The sequence below is a fragment of the Microtus pennsylvanicus genome, chromosome 11 (genome assembly GCF_037038515.1).
Source record: "Microtus pennsylvanicus isolate mMicPen1 chromosome 11, mMicPen1.hap1, whole genome shotgun sequence".
Lineage (NCBI taxonomy): Eukaryota > Metazoa > Chordata > Mammalia > Rodentia > Cricetidae > Microtus > Microtus pennsylvanicus.
Window position 1 is genome coordinate 19,517,310 of NC_134589.1, and position 26,877 is coordinate 19,544,186.

The 26,877-nt window shown below is 50.1% G+C and overlaps 1 protein-coding gene across 3 annotated transcripts in view; it reads right to left on the reverse strand.

The window, feature by feature from the left end:
* Positions 1–7,030: 7,030 nt before the first annotated feature.
* Dcakd (dephospho-CoA kinase domain containing) overlaps positions 7,031–26,877 on the reverse strand; it is a 47,489-nt gene continuing 27,642 nt past the window's right edge. For 2 of the 3 annotated variants that reach the window (XM_075990587.1, XM_075990584.1), the window contains exons 2-5: positions 16,888–17,094; positions 16,367–16,570; positions 10,787–10,874; positions 7,031–8,096 (exon numbers count right to left, since the gene is read on the reverse strand). In XM_075990587.1, the coding sequence (XP_075846702.1) occupies positions 7,805–8,096; positions 10,787–10,874; positions 16,367–16,570; positions 16,888–16,999 (696 nt within the window). In that variant the 5' untranslated portion in view covers positions 17,000–17,094 and the 3' untranslated portion in view covers positions 7,031–7,804. Of the gene's footprint in view, positions 8,097–10,786; positions 10,875–16,366; positions 16,571–16,887; positions 17,095–20,460; positions 20,541–26,877 lie in introns of all 3 variants that reach the window. The other variant, XM_075990586.1, reaches the window with a different exon arrangement.

The following is a 26,877-nucleotide window of genomic DNA, read 5'->3' on the forward strand; positions in this document are numbered from 1 at the left end:
GCTCAGCAGTTAAGAGAACCAGTTGTTTTCTCAGGAGACCCAGGTTAGATTCCCAGCACTCACATGGTGGCTCACAACCGTCTTTAACTCCAGTTCCAAGGGTTCCTATGTCCTTTTCTGGCCTCTGTGGGCACTGCATGCACACGGTACAAAGATAAATGTGCAGGCAAAACACCCACAGACATAAAATAAAAATTTTAAATCACATTTAAACTAATATTTTTTTTGAACAAAGTTATGTATCCCAGGCTGACCTAGAACTCTATGTGTAGCCTAAAATGACCCTGAACTCTTGATCCTCCTGCCTGTACCAAATGCAGGTTTTGTTTTAGTTTTACGAGACAGACTTGCTAGGAAAGTCTGAACTTAAAAATCCCCAGTCCAACTCTTTCTACCCTTCTGGGGCACCTCTGGCACCACTCTGGTGTGGATCCCATCTGCGACATTGCTCTTATAAGGACGACACCACTACACCATCCCATCCCACGAGCAGAGCTACCCTAGTCAGCCGTGGTCCCTCCACCCTTAAGATACATTGTATAATCTCACTGGGAAAAAACGGTGCAGTGGGGAAGCAGAGCTGCCGGCTTCTGTTTTACAGGTGAGGAGGTTGAGCCTCTGTGAGGTCAAATGCTTTGGCCAAGGTCATATAGCAAGGTCAGGGCAGAGGACTAAACTTTCCTGACTTCAGATTGGAGACAGCCCAGGAAGTGCCTCTCCCTCCACACCAGCAATCAACCCACCCTGGACCCCTCTTTTCCTGTGGCCCCTCAGAAGCCACTATTCCATCTCTGTGCTCTAGGAACCTCCCCTTAGAAACAACCCGTGGACACCACTGCCTCTCCGTTCTCCATGAAAGCCAGGGTCTGATGTCACTTTAGATGTTTGGACCTGTGATTTCCTTCAAAGCGGGTGCCTTTCCCTGCCATGGAGAAGCGGCTCCTTTGTACCTGTCTGTGAGTGTTATAAGACACAGCAGCCATGGCCGAGGCTCCCTGGTACAGACCCACTAGCTCTCCCACCCTGGTCCTGCCCTTCCCACCTCTGGTCAGGCTCCACCCTGGAGATAAGCATATGCATTGATATCACAGAACTGTGTCTTTAATTTCTCCCCCTGTCCGTCCCTGGAACGTGATAAAAATACCAGCATTGATCTTTTTTTTCCCTTCCCCTTCTGCCAGGATAATGTTTACCCAGGTGTCAATCAGGAGGAGAATTTGGCTTCCTAATTTCTCTTTTCCTCCCTGGGGGCTGAGCATCGCCCTGCCTCACACGGACACTGAGCAGGAATCAAGGTTACTAATAATCCCCCAGCACACACAGCCACCGAGAGCACATATATTAAAGTCACATATTGATTTATATTTTCGGGCCCCTCTGCCTTTCTGCCCAGCCTCAGCCTTTCCCTCTGCCAAGGAGAAAAAAAAGAATTACATAGCTATATTTATCGCCAAGATGTTTAGTGTAAAGAGCATTGTGTCCGACAGTAATTCCCAACCCCCTCTGGTCCTCTTTGGGGGGTGTTTTTTTAAAATAGTGTGACATTATCTATCCATAAACATTTATCTTCTGGCTGTGGGTTCTTTACATCTTCTCCGAAGAAGGCAGTGAGAGATTTAAGGTGGACTGTCAGAAAGACTTTCTGATAAATGCTGGGATACTGTCCTGGAAGGAGGGATCTTGCCAGCAGAGGTGAACCTACTGGAGACAGGTTAGGAGTGTGTGTAGGAAGGAAAGGCAAATAGATTCAGTAACCTTGAGAAATCACTTACCAGGCTAGGAGTGGTGGCCTGCGCCTTTAATCCTAGCACTTGGGGGAGACAGAAGCAGGTAGATCTCTAAGTTCCAGGCCAATCAGAGCTATATTGTGAGACCTTGTCTCAAATAAATGAATAAATTAATAATCACTCATCACTCCAAAGAACACGACATAATTATTGGCTTGTGGTGCCATTTCACAGTTGAGAAAAATGAGGGTTGGGGTGAATTTGCATCTCACTGGGGATCTGAATTTCATGCCAGCTTGTTACTTCAGCCCCAGTTTCTCTTCTAGGGGTGTCTGAACCCTTCCCCATAGAGCTGGGACAAAGGGAGAGGAAAGATCCTGACCAGGCACAGAGGTAGCAAGTAGGCACAGCAGGCATGGGGAGGGGGGGCAGATGCAGGCTGGGGGAGACATCCCCCACACTGCTCATCCCACCCAGAGCCCCTGTCACTCTGTCTACCATGGTGGCCTTTAGAAATGTCAAACTCTTGGACTGCAGTTCTCCCAAGGGACTCTGGGAATGAAAGGAGGGGAACATTGGTGTAACTTAGGCCCCTTCCTCACACCTCTGAGCAGCTCATCCTCACTCCACAGGGACGCTGGGAGGTGGCCCCATTTCACACAGGGAAGAACTGAGACCTAAAAACTTGCCAACGAGAAAGGCAGAGCCTTGTGTGGTGCGGCTGTCCTCGTTCCTGCGGGCCTAGGGTGCCCACAGTGACCTGGGCTGGTAGCTCTGGCCACCATCTCCAGATTCTCCTTGATGTCTTCTTACCTGGTGTTGAGTAGCCTTGGGGTCAAAGCTATTTTTTTTTTTTTGGTCCCCTCCAGGCCTGAAAGAACAGCTCCTAAATGACTGTTTCCTAGAACTGGCCTGCCAGCTCCGCAGTTCTCCAGGCTTTCCAGGGACACGGAGACTGGTCACCTCCTTTCCTTGTGTCCCCTCCCACTCAGTGTCCCTCACGTCATTCTAGAACCATTTTACACCCCCCCCCAAAGCAGGGCAGTGGACTTTATTATTTTCCAGACAGCACCTCTTATATTCCAGGATGACCTCAAATTTACTATTCCTGAGGATGACCTTGAACTTCTATTCTATTCTCTGATTACCGGTCAGAACCACTAGCTGTTTGCAGTACAGAGGATCCAACCAGGAATTTAGCGTATCCTAGGGAAACACTCTACTGAGCTACATTCTCAGCCAGCAGAGGAGGATGGTATAGAGAACCCATAGTCCCGCCGGCCGCGCACGCCTTTAATCCCAGCACTTGGGAGGCAGAAGCAGGTGGATCTCTGTGAGTTTGAGGCCAGCCTGGCCCACAAGAGCTAGTTCGGTGACAGCTAGGACTGTTACACAGAGAAACCCTGTCTCTACCCCCTGCCAAAGAATCCACAGTCCCTAGGCAAGATGCCACACCTTGGTTTGATCATACCTAGTAAAGGATATGCCCCATAATCACAGATGGAGAAACCCAGGTTTCCCGAGATCACAAACCGGATAAGAGGACTTGCTAGGATTATGGCTAGGTGCCTGTGGCCCAAAGTCCTTTGAAACTCTGACCCCTAGGTTATCCCCATTACACAAGCTCAGAGATGGCAACAGGGGCCAGACCAGCGCACGGTGCAATGAGCGTCAGCAACGAGGACTTTTTCGGGGAACTTTTCCCATTGAAAACCTGTTCCCTGGCGGCCAAGGGTGATGTATGGCTGGAGCTGATGAGAATCGTGCGGTGGAATGGAGACCGGTGGCGCGGGCGACTCATGCGGGGGCAGCGCAGCATTGAAATTCCGCGGGGCGCAGGAGGGCGGCGTAGGCCCTGACACGGGCCGGGTAATTGATCTGGAGGTGCCAATTTGCAGCAACTAAATATTTGGTTTCTGCTTCTGCCTGCTCCGCGCTCTGCTCAAACAAACTTCAATTAAAAGCGAAAAGCAAGCGTGGAGAGGCAGCAAGCCCGGGTCCCCGCGGCCGGATCGATGGCACCCAGCCTGCGGGCTGCCGAGCGCCTAACGGTGGGGCGGGAGGCACCGCCTACAAGGGCAGAGCCGGCGCCCTCTTTCGGATCGCTGAGCACTGGGCGCACGGCCCAGGAGAGCCAGCGCCAGAGGATGTCACTAGAGCCCAGGAGTACTAAACCATAGTCACACTCAGGACGAATAGCGGCACCCCCGCCCCGATATCTGAGCCTGCACACTCGAGTTGAGGCCTTGGGAAGAAGGACTCCCTGGGCACTAACCCTGTTTTCCGGATGCATTTCAGAACTTGGAACATGACCTCATGTGTGTTTTCTTTGCATCTTCTTTCAGTCCCAGGTTCATCCTCCCTGCCCACGGCTGCCCATCACGTCTAGCACTGGCTGTAGGTGAATCCACCCCAGGCCCAGCCCTGGAGAGGAGGATAGAGAGCTTTGGAATTGGGAGAGTAGCTATAGCACCGAGTAGAGGATGGATCACGGACCAATTGTTAAAATTCTCCTGGGGTTTCAGACAAATGGCCACTCACGGGGGACTGGGGTTCAGTCTGTTTTTGCCCCTCATGGATCTTCCGGGCCCTTTTGGGGAGAGTGCTGTGGTAGAGAAGGGGAACTCTAGTGGGAGAGGGGGCAGAGGCTCTGGAGCATGAGCAGGCAGAAGGACTGGTGAGGGAGGGAATGGGGTTGGCAAAGGGGCATCCAAGTGAACACAGATCTTGGCAGGTGGACTGAAAGCGGCTTGTTCTTTTCTAAGAGCCAGCGGCAGGACCCATCGGCAGAGGGTTTGGGGAGGTGAAGAGGACCCCAGAAGGTTGGGTCATACCTGCCCCCCCCATTTGCTAATTCAGGCTATTCCAAGCCTCCCCTGCTCCCTCCTGGAGCCTAGCGCATCATTCCTGTGTTCTGATATCCCTTCCCTGGGGTTCCTTGGCTGGGGCTGGCTGCAGAAGTCCAGGTTCGTTAGGCCAGTGAGAACTTGTTTCTAGGCTCTCAGGTGAGTCCTGTAGGGTCCCCTGGGTGCCACCCATCCCAGTCTCTAGTACTCTGGGGTACAATGGTCTCATCCGTGTTTTTCTGGGTTTTTCTGTTTTTGTTTTTTTCCATCTCCAGGCAAACCCCTTGAAGCACATACTTCACCTCGGGAACCATTCTCACGGGCCTTTAGCCTCTGCGATTCTCTACAGCTTGGGGCTCCAATTCCCCCACAAAAAGGCTGGATCCAAAGCTCTAGGTAATACTGAGGAACAGCCTGGGGCTGAAGTGTGCCCAAGAGCCTCTCCACCCACCCCTTCCCCATGCTGCCTGCTGGGTGGGGGGAAGATGGGAGCTGCTACTGCAGGCTTCCTGCCTTCAGCCTCTTCCCTGCTTGCAAGCTAGACGCCTGCTCCCTTGGACCCCCCCCCTCGCACCCCCCAGAGCTGAGCTGTGGAGCAGAATGATTTCCTGTAATTGGCCAGCAATCCGGCTGCCCGAGTTGTTCTATCGACATGCTGGTTAGCTGGAAATTGTATTGGAATCTGAGCGATGGAGAAGGGAGGGGAGAAGGTGGTAGGGAGCAAGGAGGGGCAGCTTTGGGTCTCAGCTGGGAGCTGCTCTATCTGAGAGTGAAATGTAGGAGCCACCAGCCAAGCTCTTCCCTGTATCTCGTCACCTCCTCCACTTGGCTTTTCTCTAGCCATCTTCAAGGGCGGTTAGTGGCCATCCATGTGACCCCTCACCTGTAGTCACGTCGTATTTCCACTCCCGGAGCTCAAGCGCCTTAGTGAGAAGGACTACTCAGGAAAAAGACCCCATCCCTCTCGCACCCAGTTTCCCCCAAACGTTCTCTTGTCCTGCCCCTTGTCCCACAAGGACAGAGAAGGCATCTGAAGCATTGCCGGTAACTGTTGGATAAAGGTGTTACTGACAGACGTCCACCGCTGGGAATCCAGGATGGCGGTCGCAGCTTGTGGCTGCCTTCACCGCTACCGGTCTGGAACCGTGTAGACTTGAAGACAACAGAGACTGTGCTTTGTACAGAACAAACTGAAATTGACGTTGGGCAGCTTGGACCAGGAGAGGAAAGTGGCTTTAGGGGACTGGGCGCGTTCTTCAACCCTTGTCAAGAGGCAGGTGAGCATAGTCCCCACAGACATCCTGCTGCTCCTCTTAGGGTGATGAAGCCCAATCTGGAAACTGTGGCCCAAGGATTGGAGGAAGAGGGTAGAGATATGATCTGTGTAACCCCCAATTCTCGCTTTAGCTTCTCTAAGGCTGGGATCACTGCCACGCACTACCACGCCCAGATCCCATTCCATCTGCATCTTCTTAAAGGTGCTCTCGGTCAGGGGGCATAGAGGTGGCCTTGGTTTACCACCCTGAGGAATATAGTTGAGAAGGGCACGGCTTTCCAGATCCCTGCTTGGGTGAGTGCTGCCACCTGCTGGCCATGGGGGAGGACACCTGCTCTGGAGAAGAATTGTGCTCCAGGTGTCCAATTAGGCACTGAAGTTGAAGCAGTAAAGAAAGACTTTTTCCAAAGCCACCTTGGTCAGCATGTCAGCGGGGAGTACGGACTGGGGAGGGGGCCGGCTGCGGGGCTGTCAGGGCCAGTGCATAACTGCCTTGGCTTCTGCACACCTTCCAGACCAATGCTCTGCCACACGCCGCATCAAATTTAGAGAGCTGGGCCAAGAAAGAAGTAACTGTTTGAATGTCATGATTTACAGCGGGCTTGATACTGTCCTCAACTTACCACGCAGAGAGCAAGGCAAGGAGACAGAACTGGGTACCAACACTGGCTCTGCTGTTCATCCTGAGAGGAGACTCAGCTGTGCAGTTCAGAGCCTGAATGACCCAGGCCAATGCCCCCACTGCCCTGCAGTGCGTGTACTTACTGCACACGGTGTGCCCATAGGAAACAATCATTTCCTTGATCGTTGGCTCACAGGGTACTGCGGAGTCCACAGCTTCTCCCTTTGTCAGGTTCTGCTGGACCCCATCCAATTGAGTGAGCAGGCAGCCCCCCCTCCACCTCCCCACGGCCCCGTTCTGCTGCTTGGAAATGTGCCGGAGCTAATGAGAGGCTGAGGTGTAAGCAGCTCTGTGAGAGGGGGCGTTAGAAATGGCCACTGCCACACCCACGTCAGTCCCACCCATATCTGGCCTTACTGGGCTGCTGGGAACAAGATCTGCACCAGCAGGTCCACAGACACCGCAGGGAAGAAAAAACAGACCTGTGGGGTCTGTGATCTGCCCAGCACCTCTACTGGCCTCCTCAGGTGAGCAGAGGCCAAGTGGAATTCAGTGGACATTTCAGACCAATTCCATTTATTGAGCACCAACGGAGAGCAGGCTTGGTACACTAGAGCGGAGACGAGTCACACCTGCCATCTACGGGATACAGTCTACGAGAAGCCAGTTTCTTGTTGATTATTCCACAATGGATTACGATAAAACATGGAGTACCTGACCAGGGGCCACCAGGGGTAGGGTACTGCAGGCAGGGAGCATCTGGGGGAAGGCACAGAGATCAGATAGCATGGGGCCCGGGGAATGCAGAAGAGCACAGGGCTCAGAGGCAGTGGTGGGAGGTGGTGGCAGAAGCTGGGTCTCTCCAAAGGGCCCTGCCTCGGACTAGTCACAGCATCCCCCAGACAGGAGTCAAACTGCACCCTGGCAAAGGGCTTCAACCCAGCAGACAGTTCTGTTTGAAAGCGTTCAGTTTAGAAGGATTTGCTGTGGTCCACTAGGGACTTTGTGGTCATGATGGAGCAGATGCTCCAAGAAGGTTCAAGCCCAAGAAACTGTTGGCTACATCGTTGTAGCCAGGGGGATGGCCACAGAGACCACTGTGTCCCTGCCATCGTGAATACTGTTCTGATGGGACACTATGGGGGTGGTGGGGCTCTAGGGTGGGCGGGAAGGGGTACCTGACCGTGGGCTTCCTTTTGCTCTGAGTTCAGACTGGATACACTCCAGAGCAAGGGCCAGTCCCAGCATCAGAGTGAGTGTAGTGTTGAGGACATGGTACCTGACTTAGGTCTCCAAGGAGGAGGCCTAATGCTTGCTGTCTTGCTGTACCCAACTAGGGAGAAGGGAGAAGGTAGCGGGTGAGCAGGTACAGGAGGCTGGCGATGCCTGCTAGGCCCGTCAGGAACCCGAGCCTCAGTGGCAGATACTCCATGGAGCGTTCCAGCTTGGCATGCAGGAGAATGACCTGGCGTCTGGTGAGGCTCCACTCGCCCGAGTTGTCTAGAACGTGGTTGGCCATGCGGGCCTTGTCCTTCAGGGGCAGCTGGGCATTGATTCTTGCCTCTGCGTCCTCGCGGCTCAGGCTGTTCCGCTTCATCAGCCGTGCCAGCTGTGTGTCTCGGTCACTAGGGACAGGGAAAAGTGCACTGTGGACCCCAGCCTCCCTCTCTGCAGTAAGATTCACAAGTGGACAGCGAGGTAAGGTCCAGCTTGGGGCATAGGTTAGGACGGCATCTTCCCTTTGGAAACACCCTCTCCTGCCTGCAGCCACACTGTCAGGCTGAGATGGGTCCTGGAGAAGAGGACCGTAAGCCCCATTATAGATGGATGTGAACCACCATGTGGGTGCTGGGAATTTAACCTCAGACACCCAACAAGGGCAGACGGGGGTGGGCTGTAGCAGATGTTTTCTATAGTCCAGGTATGTCTGTCCACTGGCCTGAGTTTCCCTCTATAAAATGAGATGTTTACCACTCCAGGCCTTTGTCTGCAACTCGAGAACAGAACAAAGCCAGACATAAGTTGAGTCTCCTCTATGAACATTAGCCTCGCTATACAGAGGCTACAGTGGCAGAGAACACTCCAGCTTTAGCCATGGCACGTCTGTGGCTGGGCAATCTACAAGAGAATGGAGCTGGCTGGCAGCTGCCTGGGAGTGCACTCTTCCAAAGGTGTGGTGTGGAACCAAGAGTCTCCCCGGATGGAACAGCAGAGGCACCAACAGCCTCCCTAGGGCTGTGGCAGTGCATGCCAGACCCTGCTGATGGCTGTTTTTCTTTACTCATTTCACAAGCCAATTTTTTCTTAAAAACATTAAGGCCGGGCGATGGTGGCGCACGCCTTTAATCCCAGCACTCGGGAGGCAGAGGCAGGCGGATCTCTGTGAGTTCGAGACCAGCCTGGTCTACAGAGCTAGTTCCAGGACAGGCTCCAAAGCCACAGAGAAACCCTGTCTCGAAAAACCAAAAAAAAAAAAAAAAAAAAAAAAAAAAAAAAAAAAAACCATTAAGGACCACATTTAGGTCCAAACTGCTCCATGCTGGGTCACAAGGTCCAGAGCCTTCGGTGACAAGCAAATAATCTGACCTTCCCCTTGCTGATCCCTACAGACTTTTTGTTGTTTGTTTTTTGTTTGTTTGAGATAGAGTTTCTCTGTGTAGCCTTGGCTGTCCTAGAACTAGCTCTCTAGATCATGCTGGCCTTGAAATCACAGAGATCCTCCTGCCTCTGCCTCCTGAGTGCTAGGATTAGAGGCATGTACCACTACCCAGTTGGTTATTTTTTAAAAATTTACTTTTTACATGTGAATGCTCTGCCTGCATGTATACCTGCACACCAGAAGAGGGCATCAGATCCCATTATAGAAGGATGTAAGCCACCATGTGGGTGCTGGGAATTGAACTCAAGACCTCTGAAAGAGCAGACAGTGTTCTTCATCACTATCTCTCCAGCCCCTAGATTAATTTTTAAAGAGGTTTTTTGGTTTTTGGTTTTTTGAGACAGGGTTTCTCTGAAGAGATTGATTTTTATTTTATGAGTATTTTGCCTACATGTATATAAGGGCATTAAGCATGTGCTTGGTGCCCATAGAAGCCAGAAGGAGTTGTACCCCTGGAACTGGAGTTATAAATATCCCAAGCCACCCTGTGGGTGTGGGGAACTGAACCTTGGTCCTCTGGATATTTAGTGCTCTTGACCACAGAGTCATCTCCCGAGCCTAATTCTGTCATTAAAGCACCGAGAATCCAAGGACTTCATAGGGCCCTCCTGGTCTCAGCTGGCATCCTCCACAAACAGAATAAAGAGCCCAGAGAGGCTGGGATATACTTGGTTTACATGGGCAAGGCCTGGGTTCTATTCTATCTTCATCACCACAAAAAACAAACAAGGAAGAGACTGAAGGCTTATGTGGGGAAGTACAGTCCTATGGTGAGACCGCCAGGCTCAGGGGGTTCAGACTGAGTGGCAGCCCATGAGAGATCTGGGTAAGGATATGGCAATGTTCAGGGCACTGAGCATCCCAGGGTACTAAGAGCCTCCTACACATCGATCCCTTGACAACCACCTTGTGCCCAAAATACCTGCAGAGCCAAGGCCCACCTAAGTGTCTGCTACATTATGACATCCGGGAAGTTTCTGGGAAGAAGATACCCTGTGCTTTGTCTATTCTCACCCGCAGGGACTCTGACTCATTTTGTCAGCAGCTTGATTCTCCTGTTTGACAAACCTGGATTCTGATTTGCTTCCTGTTCTGAGGAATTCTGAGAAGAAAGCTCTTTCCTTAGGTTCTTCTGACAGTTACATCCACACAGCTCTGCCTACAGGTGATCCCAATGGGTGATCTTGAACATTCTGCTCTCTATTCATGGGTGCTCCCAATGGGTGATCGCCAACACATTCTGCAACTGCCTCCACTTCCACTGTCTCTCTAAAACTCAGGAGTGTCCATCTGCCATGAATACTCCATGTTGAAGTGAGAGCATGAGGCTGTAAACACGGAGTGTTTGGAAAGCTGTGAACTGCTCTAGGGTGAAGGAGGGAGTCACTGAGTAAGGGGGGGGGGGCTGGAGCAAAACCAGACAACTCAACTAGAGTGTCTCCACGCCAGCAGGGGGAGCCCTTCCCAAACACTAGGGAGGCCTGGGGACTCTCAACTCCTATTTGCCCCAGTGTCATCAGGATCAGGACAGAAAGAAGTTGGTTTCTGTAAGCCCGGGCACCACTCCATGGGACAGCGTAAGGGATGTGTCCCAGGCACACCTCACCCTAGCTGTCCTTTCCAGCCCCCATCAGCCAGGCCGGGCTCCACACTTACCAGTACACCACCACTGTGTGCTTCATGTACTTCAACAGCTTCTTGGTTTCGAACAGGAGAGGAATGTCCAGAATCACGTAGCGGTACCCTGGGGAGAGGATGGAAAACTCCCAAGTTCAATTCTGCAAGGATACCAGTGATGTGGGAGTGTCATGTATCAATCTGTTGATTTCATTGTTTAAGCAATGGAGAGACTGTTGGGCCCATTTGATGGGCCCACCCTTGGGTGGGTGGAGTAAACAGAGGGGAAGGCTGGGAGGAAGAGGAAGTGAGGTCAGAATCCGCAGCTCTCCTCTCCAGAGCAGACGCCTTCAGAGAGACGTCATGCTCCCCGCTCCAGGGAAGACGCACACCATGCCCCAGCTCCGACCCAGGATGGACTTAGGCTAGAATCTTCCCGGTAAGCGCACCTAGGGGCGCTACACAGATGATTAGAAACGGGCCAGAGCAGTGTTTAAAAGAATACAGTGTCCGAGTAATTATTTGGGGCATAAGCTAGCCGAGCCGGGCAGGCGGCTGGGGTGTTTGGGGACGCAGCCCAGCCGCCGCTCATATTACTACAAATGACGCCCAGACGTGTGGCTAACTAAACCCACTTAAAAAACCTGAGAAGGCTTAAAAATAAGGGAGAGAGCATTTAACACAGATTTTTGCTGTTTGTTGATAGCGTGCTGTAGAGAGATTTCCTGATTCGGCAACAGCAGCATAAAAAACGCTGTGTCATTTCAAAGCGTGGCTTCCTGGGGCTGTGCTGCCAGTGCAAACTCTGGCTTTATGTTTGTGTTCCCGCTTGTGATCGGAAGGAGAGTGCTCTGAGACCGTGACGATGACTCAGAGCTCCCCGCCTGCTCCTGGGCAGAAGGCAGAATCAGGCTTAGGCAGGCGGAAGAGCATGGCGGATTCCTGCCGCCATACAGGGACGTGTTTTCAGACTGCGCAATGCTCTGCGTGTCAGATTTGGATGTTACTTGGATGAAAAGAATTTCTGTGCTGCACGCTCAGTCTCAGAATTAAACTGCTGAGTGCCGCTCCTACCTGGTGGCCCCAGAGCTAGCACAAAATGGTACGTCCTCCATTTTGAAATTTTCCTGACTCGGCTTTAGCTGCAAAGCCTGCAGCTCATTAAGAGGTCCTGCCACGAAACACTTAAATGGTGTTGACGAAAAGCTGAACGCATGCTTTTCGGTTTTCAGCTGTAGCAGGAAAAAAGCTGCGCCGTTTAAAAATGCCGGCTTTCTGGGCCATCCTGCCAGGGCAAACTCTGACTGTTTGAGGCAGGAGGGCCAGCTACCAAGAGAGGACTTGAGTGTTGTCTGTTGTAGCTCTCTGGCTGGCAAGGACCTTGAAATGCCAGTTGTGGCTATAAACATGGCTACAGCCAGTACCTCAGCCGTGAGGCTGGAAAGCTAAGGATCCAGCCGTCAAAGCCACGCCTTTAGTCCTACTGATATTGCTTGGTAAATTAAAGACTCTTGTGGTCAGAGAAAGAGAGATATACAGTAAAGAGAGATTCAAAGACAGAGAGAATTTCTAAATGGTTTAAAGTGTGTTAAAAATATATGCAGACTAAAAGTTGAAGTTCTTAAAGCAATAAACAAAAAAAAGGAAGAGAGTTGTCGTGTGTCTTAGTACACACCTTTAATCCCAACACTTGGGAGGCAGAGGGAGATAGACCTCTGTGACTTCAAGGTGTGGTAGCACACGCCTTTAATCCCAGTGCCTAGAAGGCAGAGACGAACAGATCTCTGTGAGTTCAAGGTGTAGTTGCAAACACCTTTAATCCCAATGCCTGGGAGGCAGAGACGGGCGGATCTCTGAGAGTTCAAAGACAGCCTGGTCTACTGGTCAAAGATATAGGCTCAAAAAGCAAAAAGTTAACGTAGGAATGTCACAGCCTAGATTCTTAAGCGTCTAGTGATTTAAAGGCGCAAATCAAAAGTGCTCCTGGATAGTAAAAAATTGCAGATTCACAATAGTACAGATTCAGACCACTAAACGAGTCACACTGTTGGATGAATGTACGTTGGCTTGGGAGAGAGAAGAAAAAGAATATAGAGAATAAAGTTAATGCTTAAAAAAAAAAAAGGTAAAGTCTTTAAAGAGACAGAGTACAGATAGTTAAGAGATTAAAAGAAATAAAGAAAAATAAGCCGCGTAAAGATGGAAAATTCACATAGAGTCTGGATTATTATTTGTATTTGTATTATTGTGTTTTCTTTAAAATTTTTGACTGTGAAGGAGCTAAGTACAGAGAGACATTTCATTATATGGGCTGCCAAGCTAAACCAGAATGGATATAAGGGTATTACGATTTCGAAATTTGGATCTAAGGACATGATGCTTTGGAAAGGAGTTTCTTGTTTTGTTTTCACAGAGGATGAGACCCTGTTCATTTCTTCAATCCCGATTTGGTATGATGGACCACGTCCTCCTGAAGGGTTGCTGTGAACATCTTCAGAAAATTGCCTTGCTCAACTGCCAACTGAGATAAACCTGGCACACAGGTTACACCCTAAAATCATTAACGACGCCCCCATTCAGCAGGAAGCAGTTTGGAGAGAAAAAACTGCGCCCATGTTCCCAAAAATTGTTTATAAACGTTCTTTTACATTTAAAGGGGGATATGATATAGGTATGAATAATTTGCATTAGTATAGATTTTGCTTTATTTATAGAGATTTAAGGTCAATTTTGTTATATGTATAAATGTTTCTGATGTAACTTTTACTTGATAACTGTTTTGTTATATGTAATTTTGCTATGTTAAGGTTAAAGCCTTCCTTTTTTTTGTTTAAACAGAAAAAGGGGAAGTGATGTGGGAGTGTCATGTATCAATCTGTTGATTTCATTGTTTAAGCAATGGAGAGACTGTTGGGCCCATTTGATGGGCCCACCCTTGGGTGGGTGGAGTAAACAGAGGGGAAGGCTGGGAGGAAGAGGAAGTGAGGTCAGAATCCGCAGCTCTCCTCTCCAGAGCAGACGCCTTCAGAGAGACGTCATGCTCCCCGCTCCAGGGAAGACGCACACCATGCCCCAGCTCCGACCCAGGATGGACTTAGGCTAGAATCTTCCCGGTAAGCGCACCTAGGGGCGCTACACAGATGATTAGAAACGGGCCAGAGCAGTGTTTAAAAGAATACAGTGTCCGAGTAATTATTTGGGGCATAAGCTAGCCGAGCCAGGCAGCGGGGTTTGGAGCCGGCGGCTGGGGTGTTGGGGGACGCAGCCCCTGCCGCTCCATATTACTACATACCAGGAAGGATGCTTGTGACCAGTCCCTGCCATAGAGAAGGCCCCAGCAGATAAGAGACCTTCCAAGGACAGACATACCCTGAGTGCCAGCCAGTTCCGATGCCATTCAGAGCAGAATGCCAGAGAAAATAACTTCTGGCTGGCTGACCAGGGAAGACCTTGGAGAAGGACTGGCATTTGCACTAGCTTTGAAAAGCCGGAAAAACGTGGATATTTGGAGTGAGAAGGTAGAGGCAAGGAGTTCACGAGGACCAGCAGCACCCACGAGCTGGGAGGGTCTGTGCAGACCAGGTGGAGGTCTAGAGCACAATGCAAAGGACAATGTAAACCTTGACCTTCGACCCCTGAGACAAGACATAGCCAGGGTTGTCGGCAAGTGGGAAGAGTTTCTGGGAGATTCTGAGCCTTTCTTCCCTATTTGACCTTACACTGGCTCATAAAACCCAAAGCATAGGCCCTTTCCTGGAAGCCAGGAAGAGTCGGTGGCTACCTCTGCAGCTCTCTGTGAGACCTGTACTATCTCAGAGCAGCAAGGCTGAGTCGCATTGACTACAGGGCTCCCTCAGTAGAGAAAAGGCTGGAGAGAGACAATGCGTTCCCACACTGTGAATGGGCACATCCCTGACAGTTATGTGTATTCCTGCTGATCCTGTGCCCTGTGTGGGCAGCAGACTAAGGACAGGGAGTGAGGCTGCTCAGAGACCCGGGACCTGGATGGTATCTCACTCCAGACATTTTCAAACACAGAACCACACACCAGCTGCTGAGATTGGGGCTCCCACGACCCGTGGCCCAGGAACCCTAAGAACAGCCCTGGTTGAGGAGGGCACTGGGTTCCTGAGCTCTGCTGACACACCTGAGTTTGTGGTGCCCTCTGTGACCACAGGTCCTTAACAGACTAATCTGTGTATGAATGAAGGAACACCGGCTTCACGGGTGACGGGCAGGATTACATGAGCTCCGAATGCATGCGACACTGAGCAGCCGCCAAGCCCCCAAATGATGGGGGTTACTGCTATTGTTCCTGGGAGGAGGGAAGTTGGCATCGAGCCTCTCTACCTCCATCTCACCCTCTCCAGCTCAGAGCCAGAGAAAAGGCTGGATCCTCCCAGGGCCTCTTATCTCCCTTTCCTGCTCCTCTCCCTCCCTCCTCCTCCTTCCTGTCCTTTCTCCTGGGTCCCTCTTGGGAGCTGGAAGCCAGCTCTTTGGTTCACGGGTAAAGGGCTGTTCAGCTGTCACATCTCCCCGGCTTGATAAGCCCTGAAACTGTCCTGACTCTATTAAGACATCCGCCTACCTAGGCAGAGACCTCCCCAGCAGCTGGTGATCTTATCTGACGTTTGATTATACCAGCTTTGACAGTTGTATTTGTTATACTCATCGGGGAGGAACTGGGGCTGTGGAAGCCACAGCTGTCGTCCCCATTTTTCACCTTATCGAGCTGAAAAGCTTTCTGGCTTTTATTTAAGTGGTGGTGGTTGGGGAGGTGGGAGGCTGGGTAGATGACACAACAGGAGAGCTTTGGAGCTGGTGACATTATCCAACGCTTATTTCAGAAGGGGAAGCCACGGGTGCCTGCAGCCCGGCAAAATGTACGCAGGGCTGGCCTGGGAGCAATGCAAAGGGCAGGAATGAAAGGCAGAAGGGCTCAGCCAGGCGGGGCGGGCAGAGGGGAGAGGGGCCTAACTAAAGATGGCCTGGCAGATACTGGGGAAGGACAAAGGCAGAGTGCAGACCCTTCTTGTAGAGGAAGAAGGATGGCTGAGGCAAAGTGTCTCAGGGACAAATAGCAGGAGGGGGTTTAGAGCAGCAGGGCCAGGAGCCAGCTCCAGCCTTCCCAGCGCTTCAGGGATGGAGAGGTAGGTTTGGGTCAGCAGTATAGATGCCCTCATCACATTCTCTTAGAGGGAAGTATTGACCAGAGAGCTTTAGGGAGAGGCTCCCTACCCGGTACACAAGAATCTGAGTCGTGAAGGATAAGGGGCCTGGCCATGGTCACAGTGGGAAAACTTGAAGACAACCAAAATGGACCTCAGGAAATGCTCTCCAGGAAATAGTCCCCATATTATGGCTGACAGGGGAGGAGGCCACCAGGCCTTTTCTACTCAGGGACACAGACTAGAGGCCATATACCAGAGGCTGGTAGGAAGTTTCCAGGACCTAGGCTAGCTTCTCTGCCCTCCCATCTCTTCTGCAGAGCGAAGTACCAATAAAAAGTGTAAACTTAGTAACCTAGATAACCAACCCCCTACCCTGAACCACTTCAAATAGAAAAAGGCTTTGCAAGGAGGTATCTGTCCTCTTCAGCGCCCAAGTTTAGAGTCTCACCTCGGAGAAAGTACTTGAAGGTCTCCTTCATCATTTCCTTGCGGATCTCAGGGTGGGTGATGGAGTTGAGGAGCTGACGACGGTCAGGCTGGTTAAAGATCAGGTCCCCAAGGACCTTGCGGTCGATGTCGCCATTCTCCAGCAAGACTTCAGTGCCAAAGGCCTCTACGATACGCCGATGAGCAGGGTACCCTGGCTGGACGACTGCGGCATGAAGAGGATGGGTCATTCCACAAGACCCCACGTGACCAGAGGCAAACTGATGGGGGACCAGGGCTATTTCCTTCAACTGGAGCCAAAGTAGATCAAGGGAATAAGCAGAGCCCACAGAATCCCTCAGGCCAGCAATGGAACCGAGTTTGGGAGGACAAACTCTTAGGGAGAGCGAAGAATAAGCTGAAGCGCCTTGAGACAGGCAATCTGGTCAGGACCGGCTCACTCTCGGAACACCCCAAAATAAAGAGGAGGCTGGTGGAAGAAAGGAAGCACAGGGGCCGCACTCGGGCCCCCTCCCAACTCACCGTGCCGGGCAATGACGTCCACATCAATCACAGCACAGCCCAGCTGCTGGAACACCTGGATGACGGAGCTCTTGCCCGAGGCAATGCCTCCCGTTAGGCCCACCAGGAACATCTTCCCAGGAGAGAGAAGACAAGCAGAGAAGGAGCCAGAAAGCACTGGACAGTCGGCACACTTGCCAATCAGCTGCTCCACCAGGCTGGAAAAACCTGTTGTCAAGAGACATTCAGGCCTGGTCAGCACAAGGCCACAGGGCTGAGCGACGGGAGATAGCAGGTTAGGCAGGGCCCAGTCCTGGGCTGGGGAGCTCTGGGGTTGTTTCTGAGAAGAAATTTCCAGCGCTGTGTGTTGGTGTGGGCTGGACATTAGGGCTTGGTGCATGCTAGGCAAGTACTGCTCTAATAAGCTATTCCCTGGGGGCTTATTCATGTGTCTTGTAGGCCTTGAACTTGCTATCTTCTGCTTCAGGTTTCCAAGTACCTGGGATTAAATAAAGGTCTGTGCCACTATTTTCAGTTTCTTTAAATCTTTTTTTTACACTTTTATTTTTAGTGTGAGTATATGTTTTTCTTAGTAGGGCTTGAAATCTATCAGGACCACTTTCGTTAACTTGCAGATTTATTGCCCTAATTACACTTTGCCTGGCTCATGTGGAAATGGGTTTGCCTCTCCTGAAGACACAAACAGCAGCCACTTCTGTTAGGTACAGAGAGCAAGAAACCAACCCACAAGTTTACATCTGCCTAGCTCATTCTCACATGGGTCAGGGGTGCGAGAGGCAACTAAAGAATGCCACATTTTAAAAGTTACCCTGAAGATACGTAGTCTCCCTTCAACAAAAGGGAGTTAAGGACAGGGTTCAATTGTGTAAGAGAAACTTAGACCGTTCAGCTGAGGCTTTGTGACAGAGAATGTGATATCAGTGTCTTGGTCCCCATGTCTCCAATGTCCCTCAAACACAGCTTCTCAACTAGGTGTGCCAACACGACCCTATAATCCCAGCATTTAGGACATTAAGGACAAGAAGACTGAGCTATGTGGTGAGTTCCAGGACAACATGGACTACCGAGTGAGACTTTATTTCTAACAGAGAACAAAACTAAAACAAGAGAAGGGCTGGGGGCCCAGTGAGCTGGCTCAGCAGGTCAGTGTCTGCACCAAGCCTGATGGCCGAGGCCCACACGGTGGGAGGACTGCAGACTGCCGTGGGAGGACTGCAGACTGCCACCCTCCAGCTGTCCTCTGACTTCTACACGTGTATGCACGCACACAGTTTTTTTTAAAGTAATTTAAAACAAATTCACAAAATGGTTTCAACATGTTTCTGGCAGCTCCTGCCCACGTCATGACGCTTCCCAATGGCAGCAAGCGCTGCCTGAAACACCCGTGCGAGACCGCTGTGACGGGAACTGCAGCACTTCCCTACGCACTCAGAATGCTCTGCTCACACAGAAACACAGCGGCTTAATAAAAAAAAAAAAAGAGTATTTTCCTACTGTCATTCATTGGCATTTAAATACCATATTAGCGAATCTTTGGAGACTATTACCAAAATGTTTGATTCTAAAAACTGCTATTTGAGTTGCTGACTTGAGTTTCATTTTTTAAAATTATTACATGAATTTGGGCAGAATTAAGTCAAAATTTACAACAACTTCTGAACTAGCCCTAAACATACCTACCTCATTTTATACTATGTCCTCAGGTGAATGGGTGTTCGCAGCATTGACGCCCAGGAAATTAAAGTATCAATCAACTCTGAGAAACACCGAAGATGATCTACATCCTATACTATCAAATAGTCAACCCTGACTTGATTTATTTCTTGCTTGGTGTGGCATATTCCTGTATCCCAGCATTCTGGACAAAGGGGTAAGAACTGTTACAAGTTTGAGGCCAGCCCCGTGTACATAGCAAGGCCCCGTCTCAAAAAGGCAAAAAGGGGGGGCTGGAGAGATGGCTCAGCGGTTAAGAACATTGACTGTTCTTCCAGAGGTCCTGAGTTCAATTCCCAGCAACCACATGGTGGCTCACAACCATCTGTAATGAGATCTGGTGCCCTCTTCTGGGGTACAAGGATGCACACAGGCAGAACACTGTATACATAATAAATAAATAAATCTTAAAAAAAAAAAAGGCAAAAAGGGTTGGAGAAATGGCTCAGGGCTTAGGAGCAGATGCCGCTCTTGCAGAGGACCAGATTTGATTCCTATCACCCACACAGTGGTTCATAACCACCTATAACTCCAATTCCAAGGATCTGACACCCTCTTCTGGCCTCTGCAGGCACCAGGCACACACCTGGTGTAAATACATATATTCAGACAAATCACACACATCAAAACCAGAGAGTTAAAGATTTATGTAAAAACACTGCATCCACTGGTGTGCAAATCTGCTTCCGTCATGTGTATATCAAAGAAGTGTTTGAGCACCTTCATTTGCTGAGTCATCCTGCTGGCCCTTAAAATACATTTCTTGATTATTGCCACTAATACCCGTGTACCCAGAGTCACATTCCGGTGAGAAGTCTGGGTAGGAACATTTTAAGAAGTTCTGCTCTAAAGCAAGCAAGGTCTGTATCTCTTTTCTGGAACACCAGTCGAGTAGGGGAGTGGAATTTGAACAAAGGGAAAGGGCCAGGGTCCCACAAGAGAAGCCACCAACTGCCAGACTCAGCTGAAGGGACTTGGAAGACCACCTAGCCAAGCTGACCTCAAACCCATCCCCAGAGCTGCCCAGACCCCTCCTGAGAATGGAATGGAATCCAATCTCTGGGGATAGAGCAGCCTCAGCAATTCCAGTGTACGGCAGGGCTCAGAATAGACCCTAGCTCTTCACTCACAGAGGCACATAGTAAAGAACAAAGGAAGAGACCTGCCCAGGCTAGTTTTGAACTCACTATAGCTGACCCTGAACTCTTGCTCCTCCCAAGTACCGGGATTATCAAAGCCTTTAATCCCAGCACTTGGGAGGCAGAGGCAGGCCAATCTGATCTACAAGAGCTAGTTCCAGACAGCTAGGATTGTAACACAGAGAAACCCTATTTCAAAAAACAAAAAGAAAGAAAACTTTAAAAAAAAAAGAGAGAGAAAGAAAGAAAGAAAAAAAAGTAAGTATGTATGTACATCATTCCCAGTGGCTGATCGGCTGATTTCTTTCTTTCTTTTTTTTTTTTGTGGATTTTCGAGACAGGGTTTCTCTGTGGTTTTGGAGCCTGTCCTGGAACTAGCTCTTGTAGACCAGGCTGGTCTCGAACTCACAGAGATCCGCCTGCCTCTGCCTCCCGAGTGCTGGGATTAAAGGCGTGCGCCACCACTGCCCGGCTCTGATTTCTTGATTATGCTCTGTTTTGTCCTGCAGAAAGGGAGGAAGGGTGTTTGTAAAGTGCAGGGTACTACAACAACCAAATGAACAACCACCCTTTCCAGTGCCTTGGACTTGCATCTGTGGAAACAGCCAGACACTTTGCCTTCACAAGGGAGGCCGAGGGGACAGAGGAAATACATGCACGGGGAGGGGTTGGCTACTGGCTCGAAGGGGATGGATAGGATTCAGCTGCTCCTGTCCCTCACCAGCTGTTGATGAGCTCCTCCGTGCTTACAGCAATGTGCAGGGACCTCGCGGACAACCCATGGAAACTACAGACTCTGCCCTGTGGGAAAACCGGAGACAGACGGAAACAAATGAGAACAGCTGGAAGCAACAGAGCACCAGTGGGGGACAGGAACAGTCAGGTGACACCGGCCCTGGCATGGCCCAGAAGCCCCTTTGCACTCTAGGCTGTCCGGAGATTAGGTTGTGCCAAGAAAGGAGGCTGAAGCTAGAGCCCACTGTCCTTTCCAAGTCCAGCAAGGCAGAAAGCAAGGCTTACACCAAATTCCTCCAAGGACCACTCAAGCGTGTCAACAGCTCCCCCAAGCACACACCTTTAACAGCCCATGCTGCCTATCAAGCCATTATTTCCCAGAATCGACCCCACTTCCCCGGTGACCCACTGCTGAAGCAGAACCTCACAACCACCCCTAAGTCTGGCCAAATCTGAGTCCTCTGCAAAGCTTTAAAAAACAGACTGGGGGGCTGGAAAGATGGCTCAGTGGTTAAGAGCACTGACTGCTCTCCCTGAGGACCCAGGTTCAATTCCCAGTGCCCACATGGCAGCTCACAACTGTCTAAAGATCCAGTTGCAGGGGATCTGACACCTTCACACCAATGCACATAAAGTTAAATAAACCTTTAAAAAAACAAAAAAAAAAAAAAAAAAAACCCAGACTGGACTCCAGCCCTAAACAGAAACCAGCCAGGCTGGAAGCACTGGCTAAGAGGGAAGGCTAGGGGCTACAGAGAGAGGCGTGGGTCCCTGTCTATGAACACCTGGGCCAGAGGGCAAGTGCTCTGCGAATGACCAACAATGGAGCCCCAGAGGCCTAACCTTTTCTGGGCTTCAGTCCCCAGCCCTGCACACAAAGGGCCCATCAAGCATTAGATCCTGAGACAGGCTGTGTCATAGACGATTTCCTCCTCTCCTGCAAACAGTCAAAAACGCTCAGCTGGTAAGTCAAGAAATGCCATGACCAATATGGAGGCCCTGGTCGCTCTTCCTAAAATTACATATATAGCCAGGCACTGGTGGTGGTGCACGCTTTTAATGCCAGCACTCAGGAGGCAGAGGCAGGCGGATCTCTGTTTGAGGCCATCTTGAACTGTTCCACAAAGAAACCTGGTCTTGAAAAGCAAGCCCACAAAAAAACTACATCTATTGGCCAGGCACTATGGCTCACACTTTTTAATCCCAGCACTCAGGAGGTAGAAACAGGCAGATTTCTTTGAGTTTGACGTCAGCCTAGTCTGCATAGTGAGTTCCAGGACAGCTAGGGCTGTCTCAAATAAACAAAAGTTACATGTATGTCTGTGCATGTGTAGCGATCAGAGGACATTTAAAGGCTGATCCTCTCCCCCATGTGGGTCCTGAGAATTAACTCAGACTGGCAAGCAAGCACCTTTACCTGATGGGCCACCACGGCCTGGCTCTCTTCCTCTGCAAGACCACAGGCTGTTCTCACAGCTGGCTTGGCTGGAGGATAGCTAAAGGTTCAGAGAAGGGAAATGGGAAGCTAGCGCCAGGAATTCAGCATGGGCTCCACTAGCCAAGGCGGGGCCAGAAGAGCAGGACTGTTCCCGGGGGAGCCACGTCCAATGCTTCCTCCCTGTCACTTGTCATGTCAGGGGAGAGGCTCAGATGCAAAGAAAAGGACAAGTAAAGGCTTTGAGACAACAGCGTCTACATCCCAAATCCTCTGTGGCCCAAAGACCCAAGAGGAGGCTCCATTCTATTGTGCTCTGTAAACAGTGGGCTCTCTCAGCGAGCTACTCCAATATGCCCTTCTAACGTTCCCTCTTGGGCCCCACATCCCAGAGAAGACAAAGGAGATTTGGGAAGAATTTCCTTGGACTGTCCTCTGGTTTCTTCGGGAAATGAGTGAGCTGCCTCACTGCTGACCTAATACCACAGGCTGATCCTGTGGCCTTGACTCCTAACCCAACAGTCCCTACTTCTTTCTTGGAAGCTGAGAGGTCTAAAGGTTCATCTAAGCAGGCACTCCTCTGCATAAACCGCCCCTGCCTTCTCCATTCCCTCAGGGCTGTGCACAAAGGTCTCAGGAACTCCAGTCACTCCCTGGCCGCACAGCCTCTCTTCCATCTCAAGGCCTCCATGCACGCTGCTCCTGATAACTCTTGATGCCTGATTTTTTATCATCTGGTACACACCGTTCATTGACCCTACCCTACCGAATGAACAAGAGCACAGAATGTGATGGGGGGAAATGGTAGTACCAGGAATGATGGGGAGGGGCCAGAGAGGTCTGTCTGGGCTGCTACAGATGAGCCCTGTTCATTACCAGATGCCAGGCGCTGCCGACAGCCTACTCACTCTGCCTCCCATGTACTCCTGCTTTGTACTTTTAACGTGTGACTTTTTGTATATGAATATTTTCTAAAAATTTGTTTTAATTATGAGCATGTAAGTGCAGATGCCTGCAGAGGCCAGAGGCATTGGATCTCCTTGGAGCTGGAGTTTCAGGCAGCTGGGTGCAGGGACTTAAACTTAGGTCCCCTATGAGACCAAGACAAGCTGCCGAGCCAATTATCAGTCCCCATGCCTGACTACTTTTAAGTGACAAATTCCACAAAGCCACAAACCACATCTAATTTGTTCCTATCTCCAGCATAGTGAGTAACGTTCAATATTTCATTTAATATGTGACGTTAAATTACTTAATCTTGGACTGGAGAGATAGCTCAGGGGGTAAGAGTACTGACTGTTCTTCCAGAGGACCTGGGTTCAATTCCCAGCACCCATATAGCAGTTTATAACTGTTAACTCCAGTTCCAGGGGACCTGATACCCATGCACATAAATTTTTTTAAAAAAAGGCTGACCCATTGTTTTTTTTTTAAAAAGCTATTTAATCTTTGACTCAAGTTTTTTCATATGTAATTTAGAACTAAGGGTACCTACCATTCCATAGAGGGAATGTTTCTTTTGTTTGTGAGATGTGGTCTCCCAATGCAACTGAGGCTAGCCTCTAACTTTGTAGCAATCTGTTTGTGAGACCTGGTCTCCCAATGCAGCCGAGGCTAGCCTCTAACTTGCAGCAATCCTCTCTACCCAACACTCCTGAACACTGGAGTGCAGGTATGTACAACCATGCCCAGTTGGAGGGAGTCTTTGGTAACTACTTATGGAATAATGCCCAGGGAAAGGGAAGGTAAAAACTTGGGGTCTCATTCCTGGGGTGGGGTGATCAGGAGATGCTACTTGGTTACTGAAGATACCATGTGAGGCCCTCTTCTATTGGCCCCAGGCTTGCAGCAGGCCAGGAGCTGGCTGCTCCTTAGTGAGCAGCTCACTTCTCGGGGTGTCACACTGGGCATGTCTGACCAGCTGGCCACTTTTCTCCTTCAATTGCTTTCCAAAAGGGTTGTATCCGTTTTCCTCCAATGATCAATATAATCATACATTAAAATGAGTCAGTCCTGTCTTGGGACCCAATTATTTTCTTGTAGAACCAATGACTGAAAAAGTACATTGTTTGTCGGGTTACTATTAAGTGCTATTTTAATACTCTTCCCCCACTCCTAATCGGTCATTATGGGTGAGGGTTTGCTGTTTAAACCAGGAGGGAGTTCAGGTTCTCCTTTCCGATAGGTCTGTTAAGTCACCAGTTCCTCTGAGCTGCCCATTACCTGGAGGAAGTGGCAAGAGGGGGTTAATTCTTCCTTCTGCCCATGGGAACACCAAAAGGGAGGAGATGATCTCTTCTCAGCACAAGCCAGCATGCCAAGGAGCAGCTAGGAATGAATGGCAGGGCGTGCACAGACTGGACTACCGTGTAGACATTAGTGCAGAAAAACGGGTCACAGGGAAGACCCACTCCAAAAGGACCAGCTGGGTGATGGTGGCGCACGCCTTTAATCCCAGCACTCGGGAGGCAGAGGCAGGTGGATCTCTGTGAGTTCGAGACCAGCCTGGTCTACAGAGCTAGTTCCAGGACAGGCTCCAAAGCCACAGAGAAACCCTGTCTCGAAAAAAAAAAAAAAAAACAGAGTGAAGGACCTCGGGCAATTTCCTTCTGCATTCAGAACTTCCCTTAATTGAGTTAAAAAATAGGATCAGTTATGACTTCTCACAGGAGTCTTGTCAGAACTAATGAGAGGACAGAGGTCATGGTCACTTCATCTTCCCAATTCAGAATGTGATGTCACCACCACTGAAACCCCCTATCTTCCCACTTGCTTGAGCAACACAGCAAGAGCCTAAGGAAGAAAGGAAGGGACTGAGGGAGGGCGGGGCAGAGGAAGGTCAGTGTGGAGGTAACGTGACAACTTTTGGGAGTGGGTTTCTCCTGCCACCATGGACTCCTGAGATCAAACTTGCTGGTCCAGCCAGTGTCAGCTCAGAACAGCCCTCAAAACTCCCCAGGAACTCCTAACCCATTCCAGTGTTAAGACCTTAAAGAATCCTTCACAGGCCTCGTGGACACAGAACGCTCCCACCCTGTGTTTCTCATCGTCCCTCCTCTAGCTAGCCCCTCTGCTGGTCAGAGCTACTTGACCAAGCTGAGCACTCTGCTCCTCTGCAGCTCCCAGCAAAGAAAGCGTTCCTCCAGGGAGAAGGCTCAGCAGGTCAAGGGTTTGCCTGCCATGCCTGAAGCTGATAATCCGGGGAATACCCCTGTAGGGGAACCAACTCCTCAGACTGACCTGAGCACACACCTGCACATGCGCCATCTCTCTCTCTCACACACACACCTTATAAACAAAACTGATTTTAAAAAAGAAAGCGTTCCCCAAACTCTCTGCTTCGCTGTCCTCAAGTATAAACAACAGCACCCTGTTTGGCTCTGTGGGCTGCTAAACCTCTCCTCACAGCACTTACTGATCCACCCCCACCCAATAGACGGTACGCCTATGTTTACTGTAACCTGTCTCACACCTAGAGCCCAGTCCCTTACACTTAAGCTGTAGGCAACAACCCACCTACAGCAGTATAACTGAATGTGGGGGCAACAAAATTTGGCAGCAGTAAAAGAATTATGAATGTACAATGGCCACCACGAACAGAAATGGACCCAAGGTGTTTCTAGGGCTCGCCCGTACTGCAGCACTCCTGGAACTTCACTGCACCCCTCGTCCTGGATACCCAACTTACACATTCATCTCACATGCACAGTACCAACACGCGGTACCTGAGCACGTGGGTTCGTGCATGCTACAAACTGTAATGTTCTCACTGTACATACAGGATGATGGTCTTAGAGAAAGTAGTGGAGGACTGGAGATTTAGCTCAGTTGGTAGGGTGCTTGCTTGCCTAGCATGCCCGGAGGGCTGGGTGCTAGCTACCAGCAGAGCATAAACCGGGTGTGGTGACTCACACTGGTAATCCCAGAACTAAAACAGAGGGAGATGGAGGCAGAGAAGTTAGATGGTCAAGGCTCTTGCTGCCAGGCCTGACGACCTTGGTCCTATCCCCAGGAAGTCCAAACTGGTGTGGGATTGTTTGTGATTTACGCCTTCATCTGGCCCCCAACAGTTAGTCAGGAAATGTTAATGGATGCAAGTGTGTTCACAACTGCTGCAAGTCTGCTTCCTCCTCCCACCACAAGGACCCTGTGTGTGTGTTCACATCTGCTTCAGGGTGCATGTGGAGGCCCTAAGACTGCAGGCGGGAGTCTGCTTCCTCCTCCCACCATGTGAACTCTGAAGACTGAACTCAGGTTGTGAGACTTGACAGCGGACCCTTTTATACACTAAGCCATTTCTCCAACCCTCATTTTAATATTTATTTCCTTTTTATGTGTAGACTCTGGAAGTATAACATGCTATGCGTGTGTGGGTTCCTATGGAGAACAGGTGTCAAATCCCCTGGAGCTGGAGTTAGCAGTGTTTGAATTGGGTGCTGAGAACCAAACCTGGGTCCTCTAGAAGAGCAGCAAGCACTCTAAACGGCTTAGCCATCTCTCCTACCCATGCCCTTATTATTTTTTATTTGAAATGTTACCATTTATTAAAGATGCGAACAAATGGATAAGCTAATGAAATGGATGTGCTTGCCTACTTTTACTAAATAATTAATCCTGGCTGATAAGCAGGGCATGAACAACATTTTTTTTTTGTTTTTGAGACAGGGTTTCTCTGTAGCTTTGGTGCCCGACCAGGCTGGCCTCAAACTCAGAGATCCCCTTGCCTCTGCCTCCCAAGTGCTGGGATTAAAGGTGTGGGCCACCGTGAGCAACATTTTTCCAAGTTGACTGGTAGCTTGTTTTTTTTTTTTTTTTTTTTTTTTTGGTTTTTCGAGACAGGGTTTCTCTGTGGTTTTGGAGCCTCTCCTGGAACTAACTCTTGTAGACCAGGCTGGTCTCGAACTCACAGAGATCCACCTGCCTCTGCCTCCCGAGTGCTGGGATTAAAGGCGTGCGCCACCACCGCCC